Source organism: Thamnophis elegans, chromosome 2, assembly GCF_009769535.1.
Source record: "Thamnophis elegans isolate rThaEle1 chromosome 2, rThaEle1.pri, whole genome shotgun sequence".
NCBI lineage: Eukaryota > Metazoa > Chordata > Lepidosauria > Squamata > Colubridae > Thamnophis > Thamnophis elegans.
The window spans coordinates 39143653-39168207 of NC_045542.1; the positions used below are offsets into that span (position 1 = coordinate 39143653).

The 24555-nt window shown below is 43.4% G+C and overlaps 1 protein-coding gene across 3 annotated transcripts in view; it reads left to right on the plus strand.

Moving 5' to 3' along the window:
* The window catches only part of AXIN2 (axin 2), a 55169-nt gene extending 30863 nt beyond the window's left edge, over positions 1–24306 (plus strand). For 2 of the 3 annotated variants that reach the window (XM_032210039.1, XM_032210040.1), the window contains exons 5-11: positions 4009–4149; positions 4637–5145; positions 5400–5585; positions 5911–6141; positions 7107–7202; positions 11940–12107; positions 22521–24306. In XM_032210039.1, coding sequence (XP_032065930.1) covers positions 4009–4149; positions 4637–5145; positions 5400–5585; positions 5911–6141; positions 7107–7202; positions 11940–12107; positions 22521–22647 — 1458 coding nt within the window. In that variant the 3' untranslated portion in view covers positions 22648–24306. The remainder of the gene's footprint in view (positions 1–4008; positions 4150–4636; positions 5146–5399; positions 5586–5910; positions 6142–7106; positions 7203–11939; positions 12108–22520) is intronic. The other variant, XM_032210041.1, reaches the window with a different exon arrangement.
* Positions 24307–24555: the final 249 nt, after the last annotated feature.

A 24555-nucleotide genomic window follows, 5' to 3' on the forward strand; every position in this document is an offset into this window, starting at 1 on the left:
CACTAAATGAATGGTTGTAAGTCAAGGATAGCCTGTGTAAGTGGACTTCCATAGAATACAACATAAGAATTCTTTAAAAAAATGAGAGAGAGGGAGGGAGGGAGGGTGAGAGGGAGGGAGGGAGAGAGGGAAGGAGGGAGAGAGAGAGGGAGAGAGAGGGGGGAGGGAGGGAGGGAGGGAGAGAGAGAGAGAGAGAGGAGAGAGGAGAGAGAGAGAGAGAGAGAGAGAGAGTGTTGTACCATATACTTTTCAAAGAGATTCCCAATCGGTTTGGAAATTCGTCCTGGTATTTGGACCTGAAAATTTTCCTTTCCACTTTTCCCATTCTCTCTTTTTTAGAGCTATAGGGGAACAACTACAGGGGAGGTTTAGAATCTGCTTTAAGATGAGATCAGTGAAAACATGACTTGGACTCCTGACCCAGCTTGGGAGTTTCTGGGAGCATCTGGCTAGCAGCTATTAGTGGGGAAACATTGGGCTGAGATGATTTTTGGCGGGATCTGCCAGATGTCTTGGACGATAAGTTCCAAGGTTCCTAGCCAAAGGCTGGCCTGGATGATTCCTTTCCCGAAGGCTCTGGGTCTGACATGAGACTGCCTTGTGTGGGTCTCATTTGTGGATAGATGATTGGTAGAAAACTGGGCTTGTTTTATCCTGCTTGTTTGCTGCTGCAGGAACGTTCAAAAAAGCCTGTTAAACCATGTGATGGATTGGCTTGAGGGTGGTAAGAGAAAGAGGGGGGAAATCTCACAGTGAACTTCCACAGCTGCTTTATTTTATTTGAGGGCTTTTTTTTTAAAAAAAGCTTTACATTTGCTGTTCTGCTTCGGGATGTCCAAGAGGGAGGAACGCACCAGGAGGAGTTATGTTCTCATTGAAGTCACTGGGCCTTCTGCTATTTGTTTAAGCAGAGCCAGGATTTCTCCCCCCCCCCACCTTTTAGCAACTGTTAAAGCAGGAAATAGATTTCCCAGATCCTTCAAAGGAAAAAGGATATTTGTACCAAAAAAGCCTCCCCTCACCTCCCATTCCGCCCCCTCCCCCATCCTAGGACTACTTCTTGCTTGTTGGCTTCCTTGCAAAAAGTTAATCTAATAGTGCTTGTTTGGAAATTTGAGTTCTTTTCTCGTCTAAAATGCAGAGGGTTTCAGGGTGATAACGCTGTGTGATTCTTGTGGTGCAGCTTTCTTTAGCGTAGGGCAGTAATGGCCAACCTTTTTGTCCTGGCATGTCGAAAGTGTGCGTGCCCACCCACACTCATAACGCAATGTGCACGTGACACCCCACTGTGCTCCCCACCCCCATGTGCGTGAATGTGCAAACCCCGCACTCCCCCCGCCTCCCCGCAGCCTCCTGAGACCAAACAAGGGCTGCGGGGATGGCACACTGCACCCCCCCCCTTTGCCCCATTTTGGGCCTAGCAGGCCTCCTTGAAGCCTCCTGGGACCAAAACCAGGCTGCGGGGTGACCCCGTGCTTCCCCTGCCCCCTGCGCATGCGCGCACAACCCCCTTCCACCATGCTTGCATGAACATCTCCCATGTGCATGGCAGAGACCCCAAAACCAACTGGCAGCTGGGAGGAGCGTGCGCATGCGCAGTGGAGCTGAGCTGTGTGATGGCTCGGGTGGGTGCCTGCAGGGAAGGCTCCGTGTGCCTTCACCATCATGGGCATAGGGTCTTCTTAATATGTTGGCCTAGAGCTCCATCATCAATCATCTCCTAGTAGGGCAAATTGACTGCAGCTCCCATCATCCCCCTTCTGTTTCATTGTGGTGAAACAGAGATGGGGGATGGGGGAGCCCATGTGCGTGGAGGACACGAATTTGAGGGTGTCAATTGGAAGTGAATACTTTTCAGCTACTGTAGGTTGTTACATAGGCAAGTACAAGCTGGAGGCTTTCAAGAAGAAACTGGACAGCCATTTGTCTGAAATGATATTATAGAGTCTCTTGCTAGAGAGAAGGGACCTCCAAGGTCCCTTCCAACTCTGATGAATTCTATGTTCTAAGCTGATCTTGTGATCAATGTAAGCAAATTCAACTTCCTGTTCTCTTAAGGGATGAGAAACCCCAGGTGAAATACTGTATGTCTCTGAGATAGATGAGGATTGTCTTAGGGCGTGGGTATCAAACTCATGGTGGCACATTGCTGTCGCTTCCCTTTGCTGAGTTGGGGTGGGCTTGGCCTGCATGTGAGGCATCTGGCCTGGGGACCACTAGTTTGACACCCCTGGAGACTCTAGGGCAGTGGTTCCCAATGTTGGCCCACTCCCCACAGGGGGGCAATTTGATTTTTAATGGGGGCAATTTGAACCTTGTTTAAACCAACTCAATAGCCTTTTAGGCTTCCTTTTAGGCTTCCTCCGTTTGAGTAGAGTTCTCTTTTTGAGTAAAGTAAGAATTATATGTCATGGGGGGGGGATCAGGATTTTAAAGATTCTCAGGTGGGGCATGGCCAAAAAAAAAAGGTTTAGGGTCTTTGGTGCTCTCTGAGCTTGGTTGTTTACTTGCAGATGTCTCATTAGCCAAACTTGGTAAGATCATCAGTATCTATGTCTACAATCAATTTCTGGTCTATGGCAGTAGCACTGATGCTGTTAACTAGTTGGGTAATGAAACGTCTGCAAGAAAGCAGCCAAGCTCCGGGAGTGCCAAGGACCTCCATTTCAACCCTGAACTACAAATATTTTCCTTTATTGGTGTCTAGGGTTTGCATGTCCCCATGTATTTATTTATTGGTATGTTTGTATATAGTATTTTCTTCTGCTTCTGCCATTAAAAAAAGTTCTCTATAGCTTCTGCTTGTAAATTAGATTATTTTGTCCTGGGGTGTGCAAATCGACTTTCTCTGTAAGGCAGTGCTTTGATCAAGGAGCTGAATAGAGCCAGCTTGTGTAAGAGTGACAATTTCCTGCAGAGTCGCCTTTTTCTCCCCTCACATCATTTCTGAAGCTAAGTGGTTACCAGAGAGAGAGAGAGGCCCAACCTCACCTCATGGGCAGCCTGTGAAAGCCTTGGCAGTTCAACTCCCCCCCCCTTTAAAAAAACCCCTCTAAAAAACGCCCCGAACAAAAAAAAGTATTGTGTGTATGTTTGTGTATCCAGAACTGGAGGGCGAAGAAGGCAAGAAACGGGAGTGCTTGTGGGGGAGATGAGAGGAGAATAGAGATGGGGCGGGAGGGGGCCTTACCTCCCCCCCCCTTTCTTGGCTTCTTTCTCGGCAGAGATTTTTGCTTGCCTTTTCATATTCCAGCCTTGATTTGGAGGTGCTGCGTTTTCCCTTGATAGATCTGCTGGAGGCAGCCGGGCTCAGCAGTGTAGCGCCGTTTGCCCGTAGCAGCTTCCTTCATTTTCTGTACAAAGAGATGGAGGGCAGGGAGGGGGGGAGAAGAACAGAGGGAGAGAGAGGGAGAAAGATCCAGGACACTGTTGAGACAACACTACCTCAAAGGTGCCCAGTGTGTAGCCAGGAAATAAATTACCAGCCCTTCTCTGATCTGCCACCATTTGACTCCTTTTCTTTCCCTCCCTCCCTCCCTCCCCTGCTCCCTTCCCTTTTTCTCCCCCGTCTTATTTTTATTTTAATTTCCAACTCCTTTCTGTTTATACTCCACTTTTATTCCTTGACTTAAAGTCTCTCTCTCTCCCCCCCTCCCGCCTCTGAGTTTTCCATTTGATGTTTGACAACAGTCTTTGAAGATTTTCTACTTCAGAGTAGCTACTGATGGGCTGGTTGTACTACAGAGAGAACAAGCAGGGTTCCTCGGTGTGCGACCAACTGCTCCTGCCGAAGGCAAACGCTATTGGGGAAGATGTCACTCCATGAGGCCACAGCACTTGCTCATAAAAATCCAAAGCAGACCATGCCTAGTTGCGGTCGTCTTTTCATCCAAACATGGAGACACAACAAGCTGAACGGAGCCAGCCAGCCTGCTCCCCGAACTGAGCTGCTTTCGCCCGCGCTGCCTGTTAAACTTGGCTTATTGTCTCTGTCCCCGCTCTGTGTAGAGAACCCACCGGCTCCCCAAGGAAATGACCCCCGTGGAACCCGCCACCTTCGCAGCCGAGCTCATCTCTCGGTTGGAAAAGCTCAAGCGAGAACAAGAGACCATGGATTGCTTGGAAGAGAGGCTGCAGCAAATCACAGAGGTAGGGACCTAACAACCCCCCCTCTTGCTCCTTTTGCATGGGTTCCTGCTTGGTGACTCCCCCCTTTGCTGAAGGGGAGGGTGGGCGAGAGGATGGGCAGGAAGAAAGAGGCATGAGAGAGAGAGGGAGAGAGGGATTGAGAGAGTGAATGAATGAATGAACGAACGAACGAACAAACAAACAAACGAACGAATGAATCTTAGCTCAGGTCATCCTTCTGTGAAGAAGGAGGGCCAGGTGTTGAGAGGCACTGCAGTCACACAAGCTAATGAAACCAGAGCAATACCGCTGTGCCTGTTTTCTGCCAGCTGAGGTCTCTTGGGGCTATGTGCGCGGATGCCTCAAATTCTGTCAGCATCTATGTAACTAGGCACTGGCCCCAGATTTCTGTCAAGGGGCAGGGAGGCATAATGTCTGAAGAGCTTTACTAGGACTCCTCATTGAGCTCTGCTGATTGAGTCATTGTCCTTCACGTTTTGTCCTGAAGGATGACGAAAAGGAGATCTCTGACACGCCTGTCGCTGCCCAGGGCAACCGAGAGCTTGTAGCCGTGCAACATCAGCAGCACCCACTCACGCTCCTTCCCACCGGCAGCTATGAAGATGATCCTCAGGCCATTCTGGATGACCACCTGTCCCGTGTGCTTAAGACCCCCGGGTGTCAGTCTCCTGGCATGGGGAGGCATAGTCCTCGTGCTCGTTCCCCCGACCGACTCCCGGGGGGCAAGTTCCTGATAGCCACTCCAGGCAAGAATGCCGTGCCCGCGGCTTGTGCTCTTCTCAGCAAAGGATTTGTCACCAAGCAGACCACCAAGCATGTTCACCATCACTACATCCACCACCACACCATTCCCAAAACGAAAGAGCAGATAGAAGCTGAGGCAGCCCAGCGGGTCCAATGCTTGTGTGCTGGGGGCACTGATTATTATTGCTATCCAAAATGTAGAGGACACGCGAAAGGGGCAGACCTTCCTGTCGCTCAGCTGGAGCCATTTAGGTGAGTTTCCTCTTGGGAAAGAGTTCTAATGGCTTGGGGGTGGCTGGGATAGGTCCACACTTCTGGAATTGTGCCTGTTTGTCTAAAAGTTAAAGGGACGGCTGGGAGTTGGTGCGACGAGGGGAGAATGGAGATGGGACCAGGGAGGAGAATCCCCTCCAACTGGGGCCTGAGGTTTTAGCAGAACTCTTGCTGTGTAATGACTAGGCACCAGAGACTAAGTGTTGTTGTTCTCTCTCTGATGGAAACCTCAGCAGAACTGGGACCCTTCCCAAAAGGAACTGTAAGCTCCAGGATGGCCTCGTCCTGCCAGGTGGAGAAGGAGGTGGCCCCCCTGCCCCACCAGGCATACCGCTACCCAGTGGGGAAGCCGATCGCTCCCAGAACGTCTGGCAGTGGATGTTGGAGAGTGAAAGACAATCTAAGCACAAGCCCCATAGGTAAATATCAGCTGTCTGCAACACTCTTGCTCCTGGTAAATATTTATCTATTACACAGCTGTCTATTTTTACAATCACTAAAAACAAATGAAGCTCTTTTGCTCCTCTGGTTTAATATGAAAGCTGTTCCGCGGAACCAGAAAAACCACAAAAATGTCATGTTTTTGGCAAAAAAAAAAATCCCTTTTCATGTTATGACAGACTTTTCTCTCTCTCTTTTTTTTTTCTTTCTTCTCATTGAGCATACACAGAACAGAAGCTGCTCTGAAAGGCCCGTATTTCAGCTTTTATAACCTTGCCCCTTTGGTCCCTTGTCTTTTTCCAGCACGCAAAGCACGAAGAAGGCCTACAATGCTGACTCCACCAGAGGTGCATCTGGGGAGCGTCTGGCCCGTCACCACCAGTGGGGCAACAGCAGCCACCCACGGGCTGTGCAACCTGCCCACCCCTTTGTCCAGGATCCCGCCATGCCTCCACTGACTCCACCCAACACATTGGCCCAGCTGGAGGAAGCTTGCCGCAGGCTAGCTGAGGTGTCCAAGCCACAGAAACAACGGTAACTTTCCACAGATTGGGGTGTCAAAGCAAAAGCTGCCCCCCCTCCCTGCTGGGCTGCTGGGTTGATGCCTGCTAAAAGCAATCCAGTCCCTGTTGAAGACAGGCTAGGCAGAATATTCTGAAATAGGCCTGTGAAAACCATAGATTGCCTAACAAAAGCATCTGCAAGCAGAATCTTTTTCAAATTCCTTATTGTGTTGCAAAACGTAGAGTCAAATTAAAGGTGTGATCAGCTAGAACAATGGCAAATAGGAGGTCAGATTCATAAAGCCCCTTTTTCCTCAGGAGAGATTTAAATTTGTTTATGGTTGTTTGTGTATTGGTTGCTGGGTTTTTTAGCCATTCCGGTCAAACTGATTCTGAGTAACATACAATTCCTCAAATCTGTAACTTGGTTAAAATAGAGAGGGAGGCTAATAAAACTTGGATTGAAAGATAAGGATCCATATTTGGCCCTACCAACCTAAAGCTTTTTCACTTTTACTTTTGAGATATTTTTGAAAGGTGAAAAAAAAGAACTGAAACTGGCTTCATTTTATGAGTTAGTTTTTGGCTTGCTCAAGCTATTGCGTGGGCTTATTTATTTATGAAATTGAATTTTTCACCCATCTCACTATCAAGGGATTCTTAGGTTTTGGAACAGTCTGCGTCTCAGTCTTATCATTCAGCATGCACCTTACAAATTGTAATCTCTCTAGCCAAAGCAATATGAACCTTCCAATTTAACCTGGTTTGTTCGATTTCCTTAATGAACACTTGTGAAACAGAAACCAATTAAGTGGTGGGATTCAAGCTTTCGCCTGTCTTTGGACGATGCTGAGATACTTTTGGCTCTAGCATGTGTAATATTTCCTTGCTCGTTTTTAGCACTTTGGTCTTGAGTGCACAAATGGGATTTGGAGAAGGTATTAATGGTTTTCCTGTATCTCTTTCCCTTTCCTCTCCCATTTCCCAATCCTTCAGATGTTCAACTTCAAATCAGCTTAGAGATCGAAACCACTTGGCTTCAGTACCGGGAGGGAATGGCCCTTTCAACACGACAAACACGACATCAGAAGAGTGAGTGCAATATAAACAGTAAAGAGCTGCTGGTTCCTTTTTTTCCCCCCAAACCCATTTTTATTGCTTTGGAAGTGGAGCATTTACAAGGGAGTTTGGATTTTTCTTTTTTAAAGGCCTATAGTGAACACCAAACATTTTCAAATCTTGGCTCTCTAATTCTCCCCTTCTTTTTGTTTGCATTCCAGTTAAATGGACAAAGATTGGTGGATTAGTCTAATTACAGGATAGTTCTTCTTTGACAAGGAATCTGCTAGAGTCTAAATAATTAAAGTTTTCTTTCTTAGATGCGGCATCTTAAGCAATGAGTAATGTTTGAAGTCCAAGCTTAGCCACATGACTATCCCTTTTCATTTTTAATTGGCTGACCTTAAGCCAGCTGTCTGTGTGCTAGTGCTTTTTTTTTTTTGCTTCCTGAAACCACTCTACAAAGACTTGGAACAAATTAGGAAGAGAAAATTATGGCAGAGTAGCCTTTGGTGACCTTTAGACGTGCCAAGTCTGGCTCGTCTCAGAGATGGCCTTGTCTTCATGCCACTGAAGACTCTTATTTTTGCAACAGGTTCTGTCTTCTTGAGGTTCCCAAAGTGGAACCAGAACTTGGCTTTCTCTTCCTTTTGACAGTGGTGTCAAAGTATCAAAACAGATGTGGTGCATCTCTGTTTCCCCCCCCCCATACAAAAACAGTGGCAGCTTTTGATGTGCTGTTCTACACAAGTCAGGGCTTTCTAAATGTACTTTGCTGTAAAGGAATGCATATATAGAATATAGGATATATGCCCATTCCTTGGCATTGTAGGTGAATTGGAAGATCTGAAAGGCCTGGTTAGGAATGGAATGTTATGGAGAGAATCTATCTATGCTGCCATTAGGAGTTGAGAATGGTTTGTTGGCACATACATATATGAAAGTTAGAGTACTTTCACAAAGTTTGGGTTATGGACCTTAGGCTTCCCCTGCCCTGTGAAATAGACATTGCAAATTATTGTGGAAGCTCAGATAGAGATGCTATAGTGCCATGATGGCAAACCTATGGCACACATGCCAGAGGTTGCACGCAAGGCCCTCTCTGTGGGCACATGCACCATCGCCAGCTGCTCTTCTGGTTTCTGGAATGCACATGTACCAGAAAGAAGCCCCCAAAATGCCCCCAAATCAGGCCAAAACTATTTTGGGGCCAAAACCAGACTGAAAATGGCCCAAATTAGGCCTGAAAACAGCCAGGAAAATGCCCCCCAAATGGCCAAAAAACAGGCATGCATGTGCTGGCCAACTGGTCTTTGGTTTTGCAGCTCTCCGACATGCATACATGCATGCGCATGCATGTGTGTTTCGGTTTAGGCACTCGGTGCCGAAAAGGTTCACTATCACTGATATAATGTTATCAAAAAACTTAAGTATCTGTGAAATGTCCATAGGGCCATCCATTAAACAAAGAACTGCTTTTTTTGTCCCATCCTGGAACTTTAGACAATGTTGATCCTTTCATTTCTTCCCTTTGCTGCTATCTTTGTGTGTATACACACACACACAGACACACACAGACACACACACACAACCTGTGAAGAACAGGGGATAAGTAAATCAGTGGGGTAAATCTGGGGGCATCTCTGCTTAGTTCCAGGCACTCTGGCAAATGGTCAGAGATGATGAGAATGAAGTACTTTAAACAATCTGAAGATGAATCAATCACATTTTTAATTAGGCAGCCTGCACACCATGAACACCCAAAAGCTCTGGAGAACAGCTGAACTGTATGAAGTTTTCCAAAGTGAGGTGTTTCAAGAATCGCCACTGAGAAATCATATTGTTGACCCCCCCCCCCCTCATGTGGAATAGGGACCTTTGACAAGTCAAGTCCTTGCTGCAGGAATACACAGGAGGGATGTCCCTGTAGGTTGCTTGGAATCGAAAGCAATCAGCCACCAGTGTGGCACCTGCAGCATTGAGGTTATCACGACCATATTGATGGTTAGCAGGTAGGCTGCTGGACTTTGGGACAACTGTAGCACCCAAGCCTGAGATATCTTCAGAGGCAGACCCACACAGAATGTCCTGAGTCAAGGGTTTCTGGGTCCAGATAGGCCTGTACTTGACACACTAACAAGAGGTAGGCAAAAGCCATACCTTGCACATGCCACTTTCCTGTAGGTCCCCTTAATTGTAGATCTCCTCTATTAGGGGAATATAACTCCCTCTGGATCTGAACTTGGAACTTGGAACTTGGATAGGCCAGACCTATCACAGACACAGAGCAACACTAACTTGCAGGGATTTAATTTAAGCTTGTTTTGACTCACCAAGGCCCTCACAACCTCTAAGCCTTGGGCCAGGACTTCTGCAGAATTTCTGGCTCAGCCTGGCATGGATATGGTGTATTCAATGGCAATATTTCACTCCAGGTGACATAGGATCTCACTAATGGTTTCACGTAGAAACTGAATAATTTGGCCACTGTAGCAAAGGAAGTAGAAGCACTGCAAAAGTATGTTTTCCATCCCCAACTCTTGCATAGAGTCCAAAAGTATATAATGGGCTATCATATTGAAACCCAATGAGAAGTATAGTAGGTCTAGGAGAGATTAAGCCTCTTCATCTTGGTCTTGAAAAGGATAACTCACTTTTGCAAAAGAGTCATGATTTATTTGTAATCTATAGTTTGAAATCATGGTTTGTTGTTGTAGAGATTGTGGTTGTGACTAATTATGTGCAGAAAAAAACCTTGATTTGTTATGGGTTCCTGGTTTATTATTGGATTGTTTGGGGACTTCCCCCATTTACCTTGTAGGTTCGCAGAATTGTAAAACAAGACCAACTTTAAAAAAAAAGACAAATCAGAGATTGGTCATGGTCAAATAAGCCATGATTATTTTGTATCTCTGAAACACTTATTCTGGTTTGTTTGAGCTTAAGGAAATCTTGGTGTAGGATCATGTAACAATTCACCTAATATTTTCATAAAATTAATATGGAATGCAAAAGTTGTACATGACAGCAGAATCATTGATAAAATAGAATTTGAAGCTTATAGTCAGTAACTTAATATATAAAGACAGTTAGAAATCATGTAAAACCCAGTAGTTTTATGGGGCTTGGCTGCTTGACCAGTCCCAGAAAATCTTCATGAATATCTATTGAGGATTTTTAATAACAAATTAACACAAGAAAAAAATAAATTTTCTGAAGCTTTCTAGACAGTACTTAGCCAAGACATTTATACATAATATGATGCGGCTGGGTTTTTTTTTTTACTCCGAAGTCTCAGTGGAACATTTCCTTTAGCAAAATTTATTCTCTTGAATCCACATGTAAACGTTTCAGTCACTGAGAACCATTGTGCCAGTTAGTTTCAGATATTGTACAAAGTTATTATTTGCTTGGTATTTAGTTAGTTCAACTCCGGTCATTATGGTTTATAAATCCCGCTTCCTTCATGGCCTAGCCTGGAGTGGGAACCCAAAGATGTATAAATTAATCCAAAAACTACAAAAACAAGCCATGCCTTAGTGTGATGTATGAATTCAATCAGCCTCAGGATTTGTTACTGCTCTTTTAAAGAACCAATCACAACCGTTTTTTCTGTCATCTGGAGATCTACCTCTGGACCATTTGGTCTTGAGGTAGATCTTAAGCAAACAGTGAATGGTCCTACCAATTCTATCACATTTCAGGATTCTTTTATTGAATGTTTGTTGACTCTTTCTTCAGAACCCTTGTTCCTTTCTCTTTTTGACATCTCTTATTTAACATGCCCATCATTCTGGCACCCTCAATGCCAAGGACCGAACTGTCACTTGAAAAGGATTTTTAGTCTAAGGATTGTTTGGAGACTCAGGAGTGCAATTTGTCCTTCACTTCTCTAATTAATGGTTAGCAACAAAAAATTGGTGATCCAAGGATGGGGAAAACCACCCGGAGTATCCAACCAGTTGAATAGAACAAATCCATTTGTAAAATGGGGCATGGTTGAAGCCATGCAAGTGTCATTGTATTATTGTACATCATTTGATCTGCTCCAGTGATCAGTCCACATAGGGTTCGCCTCATATGTCTCCTGGTGTAACTGAAAGTTCTTTCTCAGAAAAGTTGCCAGACAGTCTGAGCAATCCGCCCCAAATTCATCCAATAATTGAGGGTTGGGATAATCCTACAGCTGCAAACTCATGTCCCCCTTCATCTGGACATGAAAACAATGTAAGGTTGCCTTGTTGAATCTTCAAGGGTTGCAGACATCATTGCCCTGTTAAGCAAATCCCTTTCCAAAATATTTAGACTTCAAATATGTACAGTAACTAGTTGGCCAGACTTAATAAGCTGATAATTAAAGACTGTATATCTCCATTGAAAACTGCACAATATATGCCTTGGTCTTTATTTTTAACTCTTATTCCCCAGTCAAAATTCCTTTTTTTTTTTTAAATGATCCAGCAGCAATGCTTGTCAATTTAGTGGGCCATGAGTTGGAATCGCCTTCCAAATTGAGGGGCTAGTTATAATAACAAGTGTGGTTGAAGTCCACAAGATGGGACAGCAGGTATTGCGAAGGCTACCTCAAATTCTTCAGTACTTAATGCACAAATAAGTCTCCAACTTTGCTTTCCTCAATTTTTCAATTACTTGATGTGGTTAGTTGACTCTCTACGCCTTTGTGTAATTGTGCCTCTGAGTGTGACATAAATGTTTTGTAAATGTTGTGAAGCCATACTTATTTTCTCTCCTCCCTTCTTTATCTTTCAGTCACAAAGAACCAAAGAAACTCCCTGTTGTTCACTCCTCCCAGCCTAGTGAGTTGGTTGTCACTTATTTTTTCTGTGGAGAAGAAATTCCCTACAGGAGGCTGTTAAAGGCCCCAAGCCTGACACTTGGGCACTTTAAAGAGCAGCTGAGCAAAAAGGGAAATTATAGGTAAGCATCTTTGTGGTTTCTTTCTTCTTTTTTCTTGTGTTTGCACAGACTGACTGCCAAAATAACCACGATGTATTTGTAAGCAGCCTCCCACAAGGAAAGGTTTATTGTTCTCTTTTGAAGGTTGGCTGCAACTCGTTCACTAGATGAAGTTTTTCTGACTTCTTTATGTTTACCCACCCAGCAATAGTACTCAGCAGGTGGGTCGGTTGCTCCAGCAACCGAACTGAGATCTCATCTGGTGAGTAGATGTGAGATTGTAGGCTGGCTTGCCTTTTGCAAGTCGACGAGTCCACAGACTTGCATAATAGGTATCTCTTCAAAGTTCTTATTTCCTTTCTGCGATGATACACTGCTGCTTTAGAAGTTTCCTTTCTTTCATCAGTTTGGTTACACTTTACCTGATTATTCTGATTTCGCCTTTTGGGCCCTAAAAAATAATAATAAAAGCAACAGGGCAGTCATCAAGTACAGAGATACTAATGGAAATTGTTGGGACCTGCATCTGATAGCTATAAATGGGTACATATATTCCTGCATCTTGTTTATAAAGGGAAGGGTCTCCAAAATGTGTTTTTCCCCCTTTGGGATTGTTTGATTTAGCTTTGCACAAAACAGTCGTGTTACCAAAGTACCAATTGGTTGTGCAAAATATTGTAACCTAATCTGTGAATGTCAATGGCTAACTGACTTTGACTATTGTACTTAGTGAAGTATTTGCCCAAATACCATCTGTTAGGAAAGAGTCAGGGCTCCTTTTGAGGTAGATGTCCCAATATATTCTGCAAAATTAGAGTGTTATTATCTAGTGAAGTCCTGAGGGCAGATTTACCCAACAGATAACATGAGCAGGACCTTTTGATCTCCATACCTGTCTACTTTCTTACTCATCTATTAGTCTACTTCCTTATTTGAGGTTGACTTTTAAAATCCTCCTAAGGCTCATGACCTATCTTAAGACTTCCTATGTAACTATTCAGACAATCAACTTGTCCTATCTCCCTGTTACTGAGGCATGAGTTATTATCTCTGGTGATGGTAGAGAACATCTTGAAGAATGCTTTATTGGTCCATTGGAACACGTGGGGCTTCGTTTCACAATATGACCATCTCTAACCCAAAAGTTAACAACATGGCGGCTGCAGCTACTCTCCTCCATTATCGCCCTGAAAGAAAATCTGCAATCTTCCAATCTTTTTCTTTTTTTACATCATTCCAGTCAAAGCGTCTAAGTTTTGTGAATAAGAACCACCTAGGAAACACTGGAATAAAAGTTTAAATTTATGTAGTCTATAATTGATTGAGGCCATAAATTACCCCGATATTACTGCTAGACTCACACTGACATTGGAAACAAAACTTCCACAGGTATTTTTGGAATATCTACACCTTAAAAGGTTTTTAAAATATATATATATATATATACTTATATATACTTATATATACTTATATATACTTTATATATATATACTTAAAGTCACAACCCCTGGTATGCCCAAGTATGGGAGGAAGGTCACACTTCCACTCTCTGTCATTAGGCTCGTCACAAGAGTCCATCCAGACAGAAACCCAATATTTTTTACTGTTGCCTTTTTTTGTTACATTTGTTATATTTATGCTGATAAATAAATAAAGGGAGACTAGTATAGATCTATTTCAAGCTATTTAGCTCTCATCAGCTAGCCATACCCAAGTTTTTGGGAATCGAACCTGTGCTCTATTGCCTCCCAGGCAGGGAGTTAACCATTTGAGCTACAGAGAACGACTCCTTTATGTGACCTTCCTCCCATACTTGGGCATACCAGGGGTTGTGACTTTAAGTATATACCTCCCACCCTGGCTGGCTGATAAAGGAGTCGTTCTCTGTAGCTCAAATGGTTAACTCCCTGCCTGGGAGGCAATAGAGCACAGGTTCGATTCCCAAAAACTTGGGTATGGCTAGCTGATGAGAGCTAAATAGCTTGAAATAGATCTATACTAGTCTCCCTTTATTTATTTATCAGCATAAATACAACATATATATGTGTATGTGTATGTGTATGTGTATGTGTATGTGTATGTGTATGTGTATGTGTATGTGTATGTGTATGTGTATGTGTATGTGTATGTGTATGTGTATGTGTATATATAAGGATTTATTTATTTTCTAAAGGCAGGGCCTGGATAGGCATCAAAGTCCTCTCCTGGAGGAGACTTTAGTCTCTCTGTCCTTGTAGGAGAGATGATGGGGATTTGAGAAAGAACCTCTGTATTTTTGGAACTTACTCTCCAAAGAGACTTGCTTGTCTTTCACTGTTTTGGCACCAACTTTTTCATCTGCCTGCATTTTTGGACAGCTTTTTGTGATGGGTTAGCTGACATTTACAGAGATTTCCTCTGTTGCTTGGTTATTATTTTATGACTACCTGCCTTTTTAAAGGATGCACCCTAAGGTACTTTTGACTAGCCCTGACCAAAACTAGAATGTACATGCTTGAAATACCTAAGGCCCATCTTTACAGATCAAAGGGTAGCTCCATTGGTGACCAGAATTGTGTGTTGGCGGATAGGAACTCCTTATGGTTTGTTCTTTATAGGAAGCAACACCAGTATGGAAACTCTGCCAGGGAGTTTCCCCTTCCTTTCCTGATCCTATCCTCAAATGAAGGGTTCCCTGATTTAATTAACTAGAACCAAACTATGTGGATGGTATTGGGTGAATGGAGGTTAAAGGGATTGAGAAGGACTTGTGTGGTTGTTGTCTAACTTCCCACTGGAATAATTTGGAGTCTCGGAATCTTATTTTAGGTCGGTGATGACAGCTTACTCCAGAGGCTTAGATGGAATTTTGAGAGATATAATGTGTCTCTATAATCTATCTTGTCTGTAATCTTTGTTGAGACTAAAACTGGAGGCATATATTTTATATACATATATTGTTCTGAATTTTGTATTCACACTGAAGCCCTGCCTCATAAGCTAAAGATGTAGCTTAATCCATCTTCAGCCTGTTGGCAGTATAGATAGCCTCGGCTTATGACCACAATTGAACCCAAAATTTCCATTGCTCAGCAAGACAGCTGTTAGGTTGAGTTTTGCTCCATTTTACAACCTTTCTTGCCACAGTTGTTAAGCGAATCACTGCAATTGTTAAGTTAGTAACATGGTTGTTATGTGACTCTGGCTTCCCTGTTGAGTTTGCTTGCCAGAAGGCTGCAAAATGGGGGGAGGGGGTCACATGGCCCCTGAATACTGCAACCATCATAAATATGAGCCAGTTGCCAAGCATCCAAATGTTGATCGCCTGACCATGGGGATGCTGCAATGGTCGTAAGTGTGGGAAAAGGTCATAAGTCACTTTTTTTCAGGGATGTTGTAACTTTAGTCACTAAATGAAAGGTTGTAAGTTGAGGACTACCTGTAACAAGAGGGGGATGGGCTAGTCTGATGAGTAGAGATTTGCTTATACTTGTGATAACCATCCTGTTAGTGTAGATAGGAAGATTGAATATCCTCCCACGATGGGAATTTTTGGCCTTCTAGATATAATTAAACCAACTCCCATTTTCCTTAAAATTGGCCATCCTGGCTGACTCTGTGGTGAGTCCCATTCAAACCTCACATGAACTGCTGTGATGCACGTGTGCCACAGGTGGCATGCAGAGGTCAGCTCCACTGTGCATGCACCTACGCCTCCCGCCAGCCAGCTGATTTTTGCGCAGGGGACGAGGCACAAGCAGGAGACGCCTGCGCATGTGTGGGGGAGGTGGGGGGCCACACATGCATGCACAGAGGGCAGGGGGCTGCAGGGAGGCCTACTAGGCCCAAAATGAGGCGCGGGGGGAGGGGGTCACATGCGCATGCACAGTGGGGCAGGGCATGGGGAGGTGTCGCACATGCATTGCATTATGGGCACGCGGTGACAAAAAGGTTAGCCATCACTGCCCTACTATATATTGTATGCAGGCCCTGATTTGTTCTCAGCTGGCTTTGAAGTTAACAGTCCTAACCATGGTGCTTTGTATAGTGGCAGATTGGGAAGTCCTTGTTTTTAGGCAACACCAGGGGAAAAAAATATAGGATGTCACATAAAGTGCTCTATCTAAACTCAAAAACTCTCTGAGCATTGCAACTTGAACCTTGGCATGATGTAATTATTGGCTTGACTTTCAACCATTCATTTAGTGACCAAAGTTACCACGGCACTGAAAAAAGCAACTTATGACATTTTTTTCACACCTACGACTGTTGCGGCATCCCGTCATGGGATCAAAATTTGGACGCTTAGCAACCGGCATGTGTTTAGGATGGTTGCCGTGTCCCGGGGTCATGTGATCGCTTTTTGCAACCTTCTGACAAGCAAAGTCAATGGGGAAGCCAGATTCCCTTCACAACCATTTACTAACTTAAAAGCTGCAGTGATTCATTTAACAACTGTGGCAAGAAAGGTATAAAGGGGGGCAAAACACACTTGTCTTACTTAATAATGGGAATTTTGTGCTCAATTATGGTTGTATGTTGAGGACTACCCTATATATTAACAGGACCGAGATGAATTTAAAAAAAAAAATATTTTGTCACATCTGTGTACAAAAGAAACATAGGCCCAAATCTGGTGTGTATGTGTGTGTGTGTGTGTTTTTATCTTGCACAGACACAAGGTGAAACTAATTATCTAAATGTGCTGTACCCCCAGGGAATCATTTTGATCTAAGCTTTGATTTTTTTTCTCCCCCCTCCTCCTTTTGGCCAGACTTTGAGTGAAACTGCAGGTGACCTTCAGGGAAGAGGACCATACTGCCCGGAATAGCAGTGATTGCTTAGGGAAGGAGTAGCTACTCACTCTGGTCACATCTGGCATTGATTTTGTTCTAAGGCCCTCTTAATAGGCATGTCTTTGAAGCCTGTGCCTTTCATTTTAAGACACAAAGACATGCATCAATGGCCGACACTCCACATTCTTGATTGAATGAGTCAGTTTGCAACCTAGGTGCCTCGGGTTTTTTTGTTTTGCTGCTGTTGTTGTTGTTGGGTGCTTTCAGTCAGCACAGGGTGCTCTGTGGGGCAGATTTAGGGCACCCATGCGGCTTAAAGAGAAAGAATAGAGTTCAGGTTTGTCCCCTGTACTCTCACACATTTGTGTACACGCTCATACTCACACAGTCTGAGCGGGGTAGGTAGGGGTATCACAGCAAGAGCAAAGGGAGGAAACCCAGCTTTACAGCCTGTAAGGTTGCCAGATACAGGAGAAAGGAGGAATGGGTGAGGGACGGGTAGGAGTTAGGATAGGGGTGGAGGGGAGAAGTAGAGGTTGCTTCAAAAGTGGCCTTTCAATGGGAAGTCCACTTCAGGGAGCGAACCGGGACCTCCCGATGGGTTTTGAGAGATTGCGAGGGAGAGATATTGAAGGGAAAGATATTTGGTCTGGATTCCCTCCCTCCTTTTGCCCTTCTCTGTGAGAAATTAACTTGCAGTTATGGAAAACATCACACTGTGTCTTGTTCCCCCCCTTCTGCCCCCAAGAAAATAAAATGTGGTGTTCAAACAAAGAATTTTGTCAACGCTGCCAGGGCCTGAGATCAAGGGGGAAGTTATTGCTACAGCTGTTTATCCTCTTGGAAGGGAGGAGATAAAACTGAGCAAAAGTCCTTTTTGTGCCTCATTCAAAGGCTTTCCTCCCGCCTTCCCCTCCCCCGCCTGTTGGCTTGCGGGATTTCTAGAAGGAAGTCTCATTGTACTTCAGTTTGGGGTCAGGAAAGGGGGCTCTGCAGAGGGACAGTCCTGGCTTAACTGAAATGAATGGATTTGGTTACATTCCTGGGATCATCTGGAAGTAGCGAAAGGGGAGGAAAAAAGGACTAAATAGTTTCCTCGTTGAGTCTCATACTACAGAGAGTCCTCAGTTTTACAGCCATCCATTTTTGTGACTCTTCAAAGTTATGACAGCAATGAAAAAAGTGGTTTATGAACATCCCAAAGGTGGTTTTTTTTTCCAGAGGCAACTGGACTTTCTGGTTTTTTCTTGGAAGACGTTTCGCTTCTCATCCAAGAAGCTTCTTCAGCTCTGAAGAAGAGCTGAATTCAGAGCTGAAGAAGCTTCTTGGATGAGAAGCAAAATGTCTTCAAAGAAAAAAAAAACCACCAGGAAGTCCAGTTGCCTCTTGAAACAGCACTTGTGGGACAACCATGACCTGGATGACTGAGAATCTCCATTTGACATTTAGTGATTTATGGATGTTTTTTCCCCCCACATTTTCTCTCACGGTAGCATCCCCATGATCAAAATTTGACTACTTGGCAACTGGCTTGTATTTATGAAGTTTGCAGTGTCTCGGGATCATGTGATCACCTTTTGTGACCTTCTGACAAGTAAAGTCCATGGGGAAGCCAGATTCACTCAACAACTTTGTTACTGCAGTGACTCACTTGACAACTGTGACAAGAAAGGCCATAAAATGGGTCAAACTCACTTCACAACGGCCTTGCTTAGCAACAGAAATTTGGGGTTCAATTGTGGTCATACGTCAAGGACTGCCCTTATCTTTATAATCCAAACCTCATAAAATGTTGGTACAGTCAGTGGTCTTCCCTCTCCATCCAAAGTTCCTGAGCTCCATTCCAAAAGAAGGGAGCTTCTTCACAAAGAAGACATTCAAAGTGTCTTCTCCATCCTCTAGGATGGCCCATAAAACTATCCGTGGTAACGTCTATCGGCCGATTGATCAATCCATCTACTCATTCTTTGGGTTCGGCAGTGTTTGTTTTCTTCCTTTGGATGTCTACCTGGAGAGAAAGCTCCCTTGCTGATGATGGGAAGGATGACAGCTCAGGGAAGATGACAGCCCAGCCTGGGAGCACTGAGGGCCATGTGTCTTGTCTGTGTATGTGGTAGTAGACAAGCAGGCTCCCGAAATGCTAACTCTCTGAATGGAAGGCCTTCATTTGGTGCATATGCAATTAAGCAGCCTGAGAAGGAGGCAGTAAGTTGGACGGGAGGATAAAAGGAACCTTTAATCAAGAAGCTGAACGGTCTAATTCAGGATAATAGAGGGGTCCTTACTGTTTGACACAAGAGGGGAAGGGGTGCCTTTTTTTGTCTGGGTGAGCCCTGGCTTCGTGATCTATGCTCCCAAGCCAAAGAAAGGGAGAGCGGGACACTGCTGCGTGACCTTTCGGTGTCAAATATTGCCCGCCCAAGCCAAGATTGCTCATTATGTAAGTAAGGGCTCCTAAGAAATATCGGGCGCATGAATGCGGCAACCTCTCTGTGGCTTTGAAAGTGGGGATTCTGCATTGGTCTCTTGTTTCAGGCAGAGGCTTGAATGGTTTCCCAAGAGCAACAAAAAGGAAATGAAAAGTATTTGCACTATAATGAAAGATTCTAAACGGCAGGAGCGATGCTCTAAGGAACAGATTAATAATTGGTTTTGTTTTAGATTTTTGTTTCCTTAAATCAAATGCTTGGCGGAGAAAAACTCTGCTCCTTCTGCCAATACCTATGAATGACTTCAAAGGGTGTCCCCCCACCACTTTCTTTTTTAATTTACTGATCCATTCAGAGTACTTCTCCCTCCCTCCCTCCCTCTTTCTCTCTCTCTCACTTTCTCTCTCTCTTTTCCAAAGAACTTTTTCTTAGCTGCTGCTTGTCCATGATATTTCTCGTAGTCCAGGAGCTGGTTTGCTGCTGTAGGGAATTATTCTTGTGGGGGCTGCCCATTAAGCAGAGGTGGTAGACAAATGAAAATTAGTCATACTTGATTCACAGATGATAAATGGCAAGTCTGCAATTGATATTAATCAGAAAATTGAAGTCATTTCCTAATGGAAGGGCTGATTGATTCTTTGAGAGTCAAGGTCCTGTTGCAGACACCTTGAAATTAAAAAAAAAAAGTGCTCTTCTGTGTTAAGTCTCCCCATAAGCAAGAAAAGGGATAATTCGGATATTGCTGGACTACAACTCCCAGCAACCCTTTCTCTTGATTGTGTGGGCTTCTTGCCTTTTTTGTCTCAGTAACATCTGGGAAGGTTCTGACTTCTTTTTACTGTAGGGCTGGGCTGTCAAACTCATGGCCCACAGGCTGGATGTGTCACATGTTGGCCATGCCCATGCCTGGTTTAGCGAAGGGGGGGAAGGTCACAGTATGTCACATGACACCGCTGTGACAACGCCAGTTTGACACCCCTGCAGTACAGGGGTGGGTTGCTCTTGGCATTACTGCCAGTTTGGGGTGTGCAAAAAAATTTTTTGTGCGCATTTGCACAAAACTAGGTTTGTGCGTGTGCAAAACGTTAAAAAAAGAGAAAAAATAAGTTTGTGCAGTTATAATTGTTCTGCACATGCAATCAAGATGGCGGCTCCATAGGAGAACCAATTTGGGAGCGAGACAGGCCTGGGTCACTGCCGGTTCCAGTGACCCAGCCCGCCAAATCACTACCAGTTTGGCTGAATTGGTCCAAACTGGTAGGAACCCACCTCTGCTGCAGTAGTGCTTCATAATATGTGCCCTGCTGTTTATATTTCCATATAAATGTATCCTAAATTAGCCTTCTCCAACCTCCCGAGGTATGAAATTTAAATCCCAGATTGGATATGACTGATAAGTCTAGAGGTTGAGGCCCATAGATTCGGATGATGCCAAAATAAGAGAAGACTGTATTGGATCATTTGTTCCAGACTTTGAGTCTGAGAAGGGACAATAAACACGGTGGTAGTGTTTTGAAAGAACAGGGTATTTTAAAACCTGCAAAATGATAACTCTGCTTCAAGCTTTGTCAGCAGCTTCTGGGAGGGCTCGAGTGACTGACAATTAGGCGATCCAGCACTCTGCTATCATCCTTGCCAATGTCTCCAACACATGGGGGTGATCAACCATGCTCTGGTTCAGGGGTCACCAGCCTTTCGGATCTCAGGGACCACTAAATTCATAATTTTAAATCCCACGAACTACTAGTACGATTTTTTAAAAAGATAAATAATATTTAGTGCAACATGAAAAATGAAAATAGTTTTTTTGCGGACCACCAAAATTTTCTCGCGGACCCCCAGTGGTGATGGCTGCTCAGGTTCACAAGCTTTATTCCGATGTGCTTATTACACCATACATCAAAGATAAATTTACTAGGCGCAGGACAAAGTAGACCATAAATCAGTGCCATAATCATTTTAGTGGATGAAATTTGGGTAATGTGAGCAGCTATTTATTGTGCAGTTATCCACCCCTGCCTCCAGAAGCTTTCAGCAGCATTAAGGGTCCATGGACATTTGCAATGGCTTTGCATTACAATTAGCACCAGTACTCAAGGGTGATTTCTTGGAGCAGGCCATTAGTTTTCCAAAAGGATTGCATGAAAAGCTAGCATTCTAGTGTAGGGCCAAATCAATAGGACTGTGAAGGTGCATAGGCACAAACACACGCACATAGTAATTTTAAAAAAAAATTAACAATCGCCTTCAAAATAAAACCAATGCGTTTGTATTGCATGCATGGCATACACTTACTTAATTTCTTATTTGATTTTTTATTTCCTTTTAACCTCACATGGCTGAACAGGGACAGTGAAAGGGCTGGATGTAGCCTGAGAGCTATAAAATGCCCACGTTTGCTATAATGTATGCTTTTAAACATTTGCCTTTGCTGTAAACTATATGCATAGTTAAAGCTGTAACTAAGACATTACCATTCAAAGTAATATTTATTTTAAATTTTAAAGTATACCAAAAGCAATCACAAGTAATTACTAAGATACTGTATCATCACCTCTATTGGTTCAAAGTCCTTTGAATGTAGAAGACAAAAAAGTAATAATCAATGACTTCCCCCCTCCCCTCAAATCTGACCTTGGGTGCCCCCCATTCTGTACAAACCCCCTGTAAATATTAGTCCCTTAGTCCCGTATCATTGGATAGAGATATTAAGTGCTACCTTTTCACCTCTGGACGATGTAAGTTATTCCGGCTCCAAATGATAGATGATGGGTAACAGCTATTTATTTAATAATTCATTTATTTGATTCAATTTGGACACTGCATGACTCAGCTGAGCTTGGGCAGCTCAAAATATATTACCATAAAAATCCAATACAAACCAAAAGAAGCCAAGATCCAGTCACATATTCAGACAAAAACAAACCTAACAATGGACTATATTCATATGCCATTAAGTATCACCTGCTTGGAGGAATTTCTTTAATTGCTTTGATTTAGCTGCCTGATCTAATCATAAATGCGCAGGATACCAAATTAGATCGTGGTTTTGTTTTTGTTTCTTGGTTTGCTCTATCTGGAAATATATGAATTTGGAAGTAGGGAAGGAAACTGAATTGCCTTTTGGAATCCAGATATGGAATGTTGGATGTTTTTTGCTGCAATGAAAAATATATTGATTCCAAAATATACTCCACTTATTTTGCCTATGTTGGTCTTATTGATTTCAGGTATTACTTCAAAAAAGCAAGTGACGAGTTTGACTGTGGGGCGGTCTTTGAAGAAATCTGGGACGATGATGCCATTCTGCCAATGTACGAAGGCAGAATTCTCGGAAAAGTTGAGAGGATTGATTGACTGGTTCTGATTGACTGGTTCTGAGTGACAGAGCCTGTGTGAGCATATTTAAGAAGATATAAGCTACGGATGCTGACCTTTGGACGTAAAACCACCGAGCAAAGTTTTTGAAGGAAGGTTTGAACCCATGAAGAAGCAACAAAAAAAAAACACACACACACACTGAGGTCTATGAAGACTTTGCCAAACCAGCCTTAGCAAAAAAAGAAGAAGAAAAATAAAATGTGTCTATTGAGCTGGATGCCAAGATGCTAACAACTCTGAACTATTTATTAAAAATATGGTCGCTCTAGGTGATTTGAAGATGCAGATGATGTTCTGAGAGACTTGCATATAGAAATATATGGCTTCCTAACGATCCTGTACTTAATGATTTAGAAACTGTAAATAGCTTACCTTATAATAATCCTTATTGATATTTATTGAACATTCTAGGGGTTTTTTTCCCCTTTAAATCCATTTTATGGATATGCTGCTTTAAAAGATGGAGAAAAGAGGGGATGTGATGTAAAGAAAAAGAGGTGTTTTATATTTTATTTTTTACATTGTTTCCACTATCTAACTAAATGTGTCCTTTACTGAAATGAGCATTTGTTTCTGCCACCTTAGAAGACTAACTGGAATTGTACAATCTTCAGTGGTTTAATTTCTGTGGAAAGAGGATGAGAAAGGAAAAGATAAGCCCATTCTACAGAGAAGGATATTTTGATCAACGATGCTCCAGTTTTTGTGCCCGGAAAACATTCCCAATTGCCTAAAACAATCTCTAGGACAGTGGTTCTCAATCTGTGGCCCACAGATCCCTGGAGGGCTACGAAGTCGTCCCAGGGGACTCTGTGAAGGCTTGAAGAAATGTTACGATTTAAAACTTGAGTTTTAAAGTCTTGGTGGTTCATGGCCACAAAAGGGGTCCTTGGTGAAGAAAAGATTGAGAACCACTGCTCTGGGAGATCAGGAGCACTTCGTAGATCTTCATGCTCTTTCCCTCACCGTCTTTTCCCCATTCCTATTTTGGATTTAATCATGCTGCAGAGTAACCATTCCCTCCTCTGAGATTACCAAAATTTCCAGAATTCCAGAAGCCAACATAGCAAAAGAGTTGGTGGCTTGGAAACTCTAGAAACCGGAGTCCCAATTTAATTGGCGGTCCCCTGATTGGACAATTTGAATGCTTATACAGTTTGAAGCTCACCATGGTTCTAATGGGAGGCGCTATGGGAAAGGCACTACTGCTTTTGGGATGAGTCCCAAAAAAGGAAAATGGGAAAACCGGATTCCGAAGGGTGGCAGTAAAATAAATGTAAAGATTGTGTGCAGGAGAGGGGACAGACTGCAGGTGTCCACATCTGATGGCTAATTACAAACTGTAGGATGGAGAAATTGTACACACTCCAGTGCTAAGGGTGTTCTGATGGGGTAACTGTAACAACAATAATTACAAGTTGTAGGTAATAATAACAATGTTGGGGCCTTGTCAGTTATCCTTGGTATCAATAAGCACCGGCATAGCTTTCTTTTTTGATATTGTTTCTGATGCCTGCTTCAGAAAAGTAGTCCCTAAGATCAGAACCACAGAAAGAGAAGACAGTATATGAAATCACCCAGCTTACGCCTCTACAGCTAACAGTGGGATAGTCACCAAATTTGGACTGTGCTTTTTATTAAAAAAAAACACCTCTTTAATGGCACTTTCAGCATTACAGCTATAATTAAAAGGTCAGACTGTGCAATGGGATGCCCCTTCTTAACTGTAACCACCACTCAAGGGCATGGAAACTATGCATTGGTGTCTTGTAGCAACTGTGAACAGCTTGAAGTTCCTGCAGGGTTAAAATACAATTTTGGATGCACCATCATTGTGGCGGTAGTTGTTCCCCAGAAATATTACAAAATCAATCAATCGGTGGC